General features: G+C 38.2%; 1 protein-coding gene across 2 annotated transcripts in view; it reads left to right on the top strand.

Annotated features, from left to right (window-relative positions):
• Window positions 1–2,741: 2,741 nt before the first annotated feature.
• Window positions 2,742–10,868, top strand: part of CNOT6 (CCR4-NOT transcription complex subunit 6) — a 17,324-nt gene continuing 9,197 nt past the window's right edge. Inside the window, exons 1-5 of one of the 2 annotated variants that reach the window (XM_009285875.2) lie at window positions 2,742–2,853; window positions 5,439–5,625; window positions 9,484–9,569; window positions 10,575–10,664; window positions 10,766–10,834. In XM_009285875.2, coding sequence (XP_009284150.1) covers window positions 2,742–2,853; window positions 5,439–5,625; window positions 9,484–9,569; window positions 10,575–10,664; window positions 10,766–10,834 — 544 coding nt within the window. Of the gene's footprint in view, window positions 2,854–5,438; window positions 5,626–9,483; window positions 9,570–10,574; window positions 10,680–10,765; window positions 10,835–10,868 lie in introns of both variants that reach the window. The other variant, XM_009285874.2, reaches the window with a different exon arrangement.

Below are 10,868 nucleotides of genomic sequence, written 5' to 3'. Positions count from 1 at the left end.
CGCTTGTGTTTTATGATGGCCTATGAAATACGACCCAAATTTAGCCTTGCTCTCAGGTCCTGAGAAATCTTGAACTCTACGTGATGGACAAAGACACGCTAACACTTGGTGTGACAGTATCCGTGGTGTTCTGGGGTGGCCGATGTCAGTGATGCTGTCGGTCATCAGCGGCTCCTTCAGCCAGGACTCTCGAGCATTTGCTGCTTTTTTTGCTCCTGGTAATCCTAAACAGCAGAGAATCATCCACGGTGAAATGCAGCAGTGAGATAGGGAAAACCATCAAGAGCAGGAGCTTTAATGAAGGGAGAGTAGTGCCATGGACGGACCGGGAGCGCGGGGTCACCAGGATCCAGTGTTAAAACCTCAAATTCTTAAATCTCTAATTGTTTTAGCACACATTAACAAAACCCACTGAAAAAGTATGTCATCCTTTTCTGGTAGTGAGGAGCGATATGCTGCTGGTACTAGCGAGGCTGTTAATTAGTGTGTGTGATTGAGCGTGCTCTGGGGAATGTTCGTGTTTCTGTACTGAATGAGATTTCTGTCTCTAGTATACCTGCTTCATTTCTTGAAAAATTGGAACATATTTATTAATTCAGGGAGCTGCAGGAAGAGAAAGCATCAAATGACTGAGGAAGGTAAATGTTTCCTGACAAACTGGAGCGTTTCTACGTGGCATTGGTCTTTGTGAATTATATATAATTATATATAGCAATTTCAGAAGAGATGCTCTCCACATTACCATATATTAGTGCACTAGTTGCATAGTTATTGCAGGGAGAAGTTACGCTTTTACCTTTCTGGTGGTTATAATCCAGTCTTACGTCCTTTAATTAGCTCAGTTTGAAGAAGAAAGTGTTACACTTGGTGATTCCAGTACCCTGGGTACTCAAGTGCCTTCGCTCTTTAAGGAGCTCCACCCAGCTGCTATTTATAATCGCATCCTTTTACCCACAATTCACTTTTTAAAGGGGAATTTCTTTTCACTGCAGAAATCTGTTTTTGACCAGTAGTGGGAGTGGGAAAGAGGAGTGTGAATTAGTATAAGAGCTGTTGTATTAAAGTAAGCGTGTGGTGCCTAAAAGCTTTATTTTAGTTAAGATGCGTAATTAGCTGGAAGTTTTGGGGGGGTTTCTGGTTTGTTTTTTTTAAACATGCGGAGTAAATATTTTCCAGTAAATTCAATAAACAGATAATAAGTCTGGTTGATAGTCCAATTTACTAACAGTTATTCCTTGATTATTCTCTATATAATTACAACACTTTTCTGATGTATTCACTTTGTCCAGGGATATGAAAAAATTAGAAAGCCTTAAAAGACCTGGTAGGTAGGTGTGCTCATGATTTTGACTAGTATAGTTTCTTCTTTATTGAGTGTTTTTGGGTAGTATTACAATATTGCTGTAATGTATTTTGCTTAATAATTGCATAATATTGCTCGTAATGTGTTTGTAAATGTGATTTGAGGCAGCATTGTTTAATTTCTCTATTTCATATAAATAATTTTATAGCTTGTTGCTTGTGCCTTTCTGTATGTATTTGGATGTGGCAGCTTAAGATGGTGAAATCTTTGCCATAAAAGCTCTTAGATATATGTAGGGCAATGCAAAAGCATCACTCTTATTTGTGATAAATGCGATTTATATTGGAAGCCCTATGTGACTTGAAAACACGGAGCTAATTTGTAAATTTATATAGTATTGATTTAGTTATTTAAAATCTGTGTAAGCTGGTTTTCCTCTTAAGCTAACTAAAACCCAGATGTATTTCTCCTGGGAGGGGAGAGCGCTAGCTCATGGTACAGGGAGGGTTATGGCGCAGGGCTTTATTATGGAGCCAGGAATGCCTTCCCCCCGCCCTCCCCCCCTTTGCAGTGAAATAGTACAAGTATGTTGATGTACAGGAAAGCTGGAAGGAGGGGGGAGTTTTTTGAGAGGAAGGAGTTTTTTTGGAGAGGATTTTTTGCCACTTCTCTCTCATCGTCCATGATTGGGTATGGTAAAAAGAGGTAAGGCATTAAAAAAATTGTTTCTTGTAAAGTTATCAGGAATAACGTGAGAGAGTGAGAGAAATGGAGTTAAATTTCAGTGTTAAACACCTGGCTGAAGAAAATGATAGAAATGTCTATCTCAGGTACAATATTTTCAGACTGAAAAGAGTAGAATGAGGGTTGGATTAAAAGCTATCATTTTTCAGACTTAAAGAACTGAGGATCTTTTTGAAACCTTAATTCTTTTCTTGGATGCTGAATTGCGTGAAAAGTTGAGAATTGCAGTAAACCTGGAACTGATAGATAGTCAAGGTTACTAGCAAATGTTTTCTTTATAGTTTGTATGAGGGGGAATCCGGTAGTGGTCATCATGGCTTTTTGAAGTTTCATTGTTGAAGAACCAAGAGCCTGCAGTAGGATGGATTGATTTTGAAGGACACAGTGACATACCCATGAAAGGTGGCAGGACAATGTTTATGTTGGTTTACAGATTTTGTTACATTATGGGGTGGGGGGTTAGGCTGTCGTCTGCCATTCTAGGAGCATCAGGAATCCGTGTTCTTCTGTATTATAGCAGTCTTTCCCACTCAGTGGAGTTTGTAAATGGGCACAGGTTATCTTTATCTGAAGTTCTGAAAAGTATTTGGAGCCAATGTCCAATACAAAAATTAACTGAAACGGAAATTACCTTTTAAAGAATTCTCAGTATATAATATCTTAATTAATTATTTGTCTTTTTGTCTCAACAGGAATGCCCAAGGAAAAGTACGATCCACCTGATCCACGGAGGATGTACACAATTATGTCCTCAGAGGAAGCAGCCAACGGAAAGAAATCACACTGGGCAGAGTTGGAAATAAGTGGTAAGAAACTGAGGAATGGTCCTGAGTTATGAACTCATTGCAAGTTAAGAGTAGCCTACGTAGCATGGGCTTGGACAAGAAGTCTGGAGTGGAGTTACCTACCTTGAAGTGAGCCAGCACGCCAACACAGCAGCTGCCAGCCTTTGGGTGTGCCAAGGGAAGAGGTTGGGTTGGGATAATGTAGGGAGCTGTAGGAGAGGTAAGTTGAGGCAGGTGGGGAATCATAATGTGTAGGAAAGTTGGGAAGATGAGGATAGGGATGTGAGCTCTTTGTGTTTTAAGAAGGTGGGGTGGGTGAGAGCATGGATTTAAGATACAGTTTGTCAAAGAGAAGAGGGTGAAGTTGGGATTTATATATAGACGTATGCTGTTACTGCAAGTAATGTAACAACAATGTTGTATTAGTCCATGACAGTATGGTTTCTATTGAAGCAGAAGTTTCCAGTTCAAAAGCGGTTGTAAATCTTTGCTCTGTTCTTGATAAAAAAAAAAAAAAAAAAAAGATTAAAAAGATCCTCCAAGAACTGTGCTAGCTTTGAGGTACTGTTTGACTTTTAGATCTTTTCTTGAAAATAAGATAATGCTCGGAATTCACAAACGTGTATTCCAACTGGTGTGGGACACCAGTCTCTCTTGATTTGTAGAGTAAATTCTGATTTTGCTACGTAAAGTGTGTTTACAAGGAAATTCAAGCAAATATTTTAAGAATTTAAAAAGTGTTTTGTGATGTTGTAAATTTAGGCTGAAATTTTGCATAAATATGGAGGTTCTTTAAGAGACTGCAAAAATTGCCATGTGGTATTTCTAAATGACTGTCCAACAGAGAAATTTATGGAAGGAGGAATACAAATAGAGTTCTTTGAATTGTGAAGAGTCTTTCCGTCCAGATCATTGAATCTGTGTCTTGCTTCAAGTGCCACGTGCCTTAACATGTGAATAGCATTCTTTACTTGAAGGTTACAGATGCAGAAACCTAGTTAAATGCTGCTTCAGAAATCAGCATTATATATCAGCATTAGGCTTGGATATCCACTTGGACATCTGCTGCCTCTGCATAAGGAAATGCATTAAGTGATGGCTCTTTCTTTTCGTGCCTGGTAATCTCACTATAGGCTGATTCCAGCCAGGAGAGGTGCAGGTAGTGAAGAGGATGGATGGGTGATGTTGATTGGAAATCCTTTCAGCTACAAGGGTTTCTTTGATCACAGTCACCTGTTTGCATTGGGCGGGCAGGGGGAAGAGGTGTTAATTAATAAAATGCAGAAAACTGTTGATTCGTATTTAAAACCTTTCAAAAGATTTCTTAATGAGCATTACAGTAGCATGAACCCTTTAAGAACTGTATGCATTTGCCTTGCAAAATAAAATGTGACAATGTTTTTTGTTTTATTAATGTTCGCACTGTATTTTCCTTGCAAAATACTTGGTCATCTAATACAGAAAGCCACAAATGTTGTAACTTCTCTCATTTAAATCACTGAGCTTTTTTGCTGCAGGCTTTTTTATGCCACTCACTTTCTTATAGCTCACTGAAATGATACCTATATTAAACCTTTTGTTACCAGGGACTGAGTCCCAGATACACGTGTATTGGTGTAGCTTTCCCCAGGCACTAAATATGACTTCTTTTATTTTGAAGAAAATCATTTAGGGAAAGGAATTACAATGTGTGTATGTTGGTATAATATTAACCAGACTGTTCTTAATATTGGTGAGTCATGGTGGGGTTTTTAAAGGCTGTCGCAAGTACCTTTTTGCCTTGGACAAACTGATGTTGGTACTCTTCTTATAATGCTTTGGTACAGTGAGATGACTTTGTAAATGAAAGAGGATCCACTCCTGGGGGGAAAGAAATTTTGGAGAGAAGAAATGTTTTGAGACCTTCTGATGATATCTCACATTCCTTGCATGCGGCAATGTAAAAATCTTGATTCTGTCACACAAATCCATGTTTCCACCCTTCAGTTTATACAAAAATCATACCGTTTTTTTAAATATCTGGCAGTAGTTTATGCAGCTTTTAGTTGAATGCCAGATGGAAATCCATGTTCTCAACTAAGCGTTTTAGTCACCCTAAATATAGTGCTTCTATCTGTTCTTGGCTGGATTAATGCCATAGAATATAGATTTTTGGTTTGAAAGACGTTGCACAGAAACAGGAGGCAAACTGAAGAAGCATCTTTCATCCCAAATATAAACTGTAATTGAAAAAAAATCTGTTTCTTACACCTATGTTAATTATTGAATTCATGGTCAGTTAGTAAATATGTCTTGTTTTGTGTGGAACTTGAGAAAGACAGATGTTTAAACCTTAAGTATGGGTTGGAGAAAAACAGTCTTAAGCATCCCTGGCAATACCTTACATTCTCTTATGCGTTGCTGAATTTTTTTGATCTATAGAATCAGCTATTAATGGAATTTTCATTGAATAAAATAATAATGATAAAAACCAACAAAAAACCAAACAAAACTCCCCCTCAAGCCCCCCCCCACTGCCCCATACATACATATTTACAAAAGGTGTAATTATTGCTAAACCTATATATTTTAAATGTTCTATTTTCTTTTGTACCTTCCTTCCACAGGGAAAGTGAGAAGCTTAAGTTCGTCATTGTGGACACTGACCCATTTGACAGCTTTGCATCTCAGTGACAATTCCTTATCCCGTATTCCTTCAGATATTGCTAAGCTTCACAATCTGGTATATCTGGACCTGTCCTCTAATAAAATTCGCAGTTTACCAGCAGAGCTCGGAAACATGGTGTCACTCAGGTATGTAAATTTTAACAGGAGTTAAAATTGTTCTATTATCTTTGTAGCGACAGTTTAAATTTCAGCATAATTTTTGCATTCTAGTAAATGAAAAGCATAAATAAATTCCCCCTTCCTCACTTCTTTTTATGTGTCTCCCTGAATACTTGGTATGGTCTGTGCAGCTATAGCAATGCTGGCTTTTCTGTGATCTCCTGTTCCGATATATGACAGTATGGAATGAGCTTCACAAGTGCTCAGTTTGATAGCAATCACCCATTTTATATTTTTCCAAGACAGATTTCCTCTCTTATGCATCTCTTCCCAGACTCTTTTACAAATCTTGACGTGGCATTTTTCTGTAAGAAATACTGATGCACGAAAATAATTGCTTTTAACTCATAGTAAGGTAGGAAAAGGACAGATTAAACAATCATAATCATGCTAACTACATTTTTTTCCTCTTTATTACTCTTTAGTAATTATTCTTAACGATAGTTCTTACTCTGTTTATTTTATAACAACTGCAACTTGTCTAATATCATCTCCTTCCCACCTTTGCTATCATGTAACTGCATTCCTGTGCAAACTGGGGAGGAGAAAAAAAATGTTCTAAAAGCACCTTCTTTTTTTCCCAATTTTACAGTGCCAAGATGTGCAAAGTTTGCATGGAATAATACCTCCTTTTGGAAGCGAAACATGAGTAGTGATGCCTATTTAGATTATAATTAAGGCTGCAGCATTTCACTTTGTAAAAACACTGTTATGTAAACATATAAATTATTTATATGAGAGTAAATACTTACGGGCAACATTCTTTTGCCCTTGATCCAAAGGAAGAGCCTTATCTTAGGTTTATTAGACAGTCACCAGTAATTGCTTTCATTGCTTTTAATTTTGAAGACATTTATGGACAGCTTTCTCAAATCCAGAAACCACTGAGTCTAAAGGCAACGAGAATGTTATTAGAAGTAAAGAAGATGATAATAGATAAATGGACTGCCAGCACAGCTTTAGTGAAACTGTGGAAGCAAAGCAAGTTTGCACATAGAAATATCAGTTGCTGCATTTTCTTCTACTTTAGAAAAGTCCACCCTGTTGGGGAGGATTAAACTAGCTGATTAAATTGGTACTAAAAGCTCAAATTCCAAAGCAGTTAAAGTCTCAACCTTGGAGGCCGAGCAAAGCAGCGTTGCTTTTTAGAGCATAATTGGCAGCTCCGTTTCATAGTGTGTCATGCAGTTGTTTTCAGCTGTGAAGCAGTCTGTTCTAAAGAAAGCTTTGCGTTACTATTTCAATTAAAAGCAGTTATTAGTAACAGGTTTCTTCCCTCCTTTATCCACTCCTCAAGTATTGTGAGCTAGCAATCCTAAATTTACTGGAATAGTCTCAAATTCACCTTTGTACTTCATGAGCATTCTTTTATTTTCATCGGTCTTTTTCCTTTTAAAATATTGCTGTAAATGTGACACTCATGACATGGAGTTAGCTTAGCACTGTATAGTCATCAGTAGTGTCAAAAGATATTCTTCTTCCCAACGCTTTTCCCAATTTATTCTTGCTGATTCTATGAAGCTTCAGCTCTACCAAGTCCTAAGTCTCTTCCGAGTAGAGAAGGCTAAATCTTGTGAATGTGAAACACGTAGCAAAGATCTAGGATCACACTACTCTTCTATTTGTGAGCTAAACGTAACACTTGAGTCCAGATCTCTAGATGTGAAAAGCTAGTGCATTAATCCACTGCGCTTTCTGTCCTCAGTAATTGCAGCTGATCCATGATTTCTTTTCACTGGGGTGAAAGTGAAGAAAAACCCGTAAGTGCATCCTACGTGATGGCGCTCTGCAGGTCTCAGCTGTGCTGGAGTTTCATGTTTCAGGCTGGCTCTTACTGCAGACACTTCCCATAGCTTCTGGGAAGTTGTTCAGACTAAGGGTAATTCAACACTGGGCATGGCTGATATTCTGAGCCGCAGAAATCATTTGTGCTCTCACACGTGAGAATTGATAACAGGTCTTCCAGCTCCCACATCTGGAGCTCTGGGTTTGCTCTGTACGGCAAAGCTTGCCTAAGGCTCCTTGCATCTCCCTTTTTACTGCAGGTAATTGAAGAAAGAGGTGTCGGAGAGAGCAGTAAGATTTCTGATCTTTGCGGAAAGGGGAGAAAAAATAAACACTATAAGATGTTACCTTGGAAAGCTCAGCTGTAAAACAGATTCTCTTGATATGCTTGAGAGAACTAGTGGGATTTGCTGTGATCCCCTTTGCTGTGTAGAGGGGGCGGGTTCCGCAGAGGCAAGGATCATTAGAGAAAATAATTCTTTCATCCAAGAGAGAAAGTGTAGCGATACCTACTACTGTGCCATTCTTGCAGCTCAGTGTTTTTCCTCTAGAAGAATTTAATATATTTTTTTGTAATTCATACACAACTTCTTTTAGACTTCAGCAGTGCTTTGAAAAACTCTTAGAGGAAAAAGTAGCTTCCTAAAGAATAAACTAGTAGCTTTATAATGTCATATAGAATATCATCCCTAAAAATAATAGCCATTTACATCTCAAATGTCTGTGGAAGTGCTGAGAACTAGTGGAGATGTTGATTTTTTTTCTTTTTTTAACCCCCCCATCCTCTTTTCTGTCTGCCATGTGCCTCATTCATACTTAGAAACCCTAGAATGACACCGTGGGCTTCTGAGTTTCTCTCTAAAATATGTGCTTTTGTCTATGGGATTTTATATTGGAAAAAAAAACCCAAAACCCCCGGTTGGCTAGGTGTGTTATAGTCTGGTAATCAGTTGAGTAATGACATTTCTAGATAACCCAGTGAAATAAAAAGTAAGTCCCCTCCTGTATCTTCTTCCACTGTTCCACACCCCAGAGCGTCTCTAAAACAAAGCCACTTTACTTCTACCAAGGTTTCTGAATACGCAGTGAAACGGAGGGAATTTCTCAGGAAGTCCTTGTTAGGGAAGGACCAGGCAGAGTTTACTCTTTAAATGCAAGGCTAGAAGAAGAATTGTGTCTCTTTGCTTCAAATGCTGTCTTGTAGCAATCTAAAAGAGCTAAGGTAACTCTTGGCATCCATGTTTCCTTTCTCCTTTTTTTTTTTTTACCTTTTTTCTTTCTATTTCCCTTTTTTGTTGCCCCGAAATGCTTTTCAAGTCTCTAGGCACCAAGTTGTAAACACTTTGAAGTAGCAACTTTATATTGAATATGGTGAGGAAAGTCTTCACTGCTTAGATGGGAATGCGTTTAAGAAAGTGAAAAGCTCCTAACAAGGCCATTTTCTCTGCCCAGTTTGTTGGGATATCAGAATTCAGGACATGAATTCTGTTCCTGTCTGCATATTGGTTTTGTAAGTTAAAAAGCATGTATTTTGTCTTAACGCTGAAATGATGAAAAAAACCCTAACAGAAAATTACTATTGTAAATGACTATTACGTGGTAATGTCATAGCTCTAATTGTACTGCCATGATCCTGGATTTTTTGCTTATTTGTTTTCTGGGATATAATTTCCCTTTATTTGGCCTTTAATCATAGCTGAACTATTTCATGGTCTGGTTTGTCAGAGCTGTTACTGCTTCATCACTTGTAGTTATTAAAGTATTTAATTATGGCTAATGTTTACAAAACTTCTGACCTTTTAAGGTGAATTTGCCAAACAGCTACTTTCCCCTGTACTTCAACATAATACGTATCTTGTCTATGTGTGTGTGTTTGAGTACAGTAGGATTTCCCTAACTATGGCTGTTGAGCCTTTGAGTTTTTCAGTATTGTGGTTTGCTAGTATATTGTTTCTCGTTTAGTTAAACTTCTTGTACTATACTGCTGAAGGCAAATGTTGGTCTGTTTTCAGCCCTATATGATTCTTGCTCTGTCTACAGGGAACTACATTTAAATAACAACCTGTTACGAGTTTTACCTTTTGAGCTGGGAAAACTGTTCCAGTTACAGACTTTGGGTCTGAAAGGTATTACTACTTTTTCTTGGTATCTGTGCTTTGTTTAATGATATCGCTTCTGAGATGTAAAGGCTGTAGACTGCTAGTTCATAAAATGTTACTGAATAGCAATCCCAGACGTAGCTACTTACTCCACATTTATAAATATTGTTATTTAGGGATTATTTTAAAAAAGAAAAAGAATGAGTTTGGCGAAGCATTCCACATACAAAGAGGTTTGCTTCTCTTTCTGCAGGGTGAGCGGAAGCTTTCTGTTGGTTGCATAGGGGTTGAATAAGGTGCTGCTTTAACTTTGAATACCTACAGTTCACTGCAGACTGTTTCTACTCCAACCAAAAAGGGAACGTGCTTGGTACTGCTGTAGGGTACTGTGCTGTTCGTGCAAGCAGCAATTTAAATCTTTTTCCAATTTTTTTTTTTTCTCTCTGAACTGTATGGATTCTAGCTATAAAATTGCTGACCTCAGGGAAACTTCTATCACAAAATCAGGAGCGCTGAGTGATGCAATACCTCTAAACACTGTTAAGTTTCAAAAGTCTGTTTTTCTCCCCCTTAAAACTGGATAATTGCAATGTACATTGTCCGTGAAAGCTTTTACAATCTGCTTATGCATTTGGCAGATGGTAGACTCTCTACTCAGATATGACTGGCAAATAAACTGCTGGTGGATGTTTCACTCGCATCGAGCAAAGCGGGCAGAGGTGGCTCCTGCATTTGGCCTCATCAGCTCCGCCTGCATGTTGTACCGCTCCAGTTCTTCACTGCTGTCGAATCCAACAACCGCCCTTGGGGTGGTCAATCAGAAGACAGACGCAGGAGGGAATGTGGTTAACTTCACTAGAGCTATTCACGCATCCCGTGTTTTGTGGGATTGAAGACCTGGGATTTGAAACCTTTAAGTAGTTCATAGTAGATGCAGTATCTTTTCTCAGAGATGCCAGCTTTAAACACTGATACGTAAGTTCATAATGGTTCTGTTTATTTTATTCAATATTTCTGTAAATGTGTTTGCAGGAAATCCACTTACACAGGATATTCTGAACCTTTATCAGGAACCAGATGGGACGCGCAGGCTACTGAACTATTTGCTTGATAATTTGGCAGGTACTGCAAAAAGAAGTAAGTGATCATTCTTAAAACATTTATTTCTGCTGCGTAAAATAAATGGGATTATCACTTGTTGTGTCTCTAAAATGTTCCCATAGTTTCAACAGAACAACCACCTCCAAGATCTTGGATTATGTTGCAAGAACCAGACCGTACAAGACCAACAGGTACTGCAACACTTCTCTTTTTTTTTTTTTTTTT

This window comes from Aptenodytes forsteri, unplaced genomic scaffold, assembly GCF_000699145.1.
Source record: "Aptenodytes forsteri isolate BGI_AS27 unplaced genomic scaffold, ASM69914v1 Scaffold54, whole genome shotgun sequence".
In the NCBI taxonomy this organism is placed as follows: domain Eukaryota; kingdom Metazoa; phylum Chordata; class Aves; order Sphenisciformes; family Spheniscidae; genus Aptenodytes; species Aptenodytes forsteri.
This window is presented reverse-complemented; position numbering and strand designations above follow the sequence as displayed.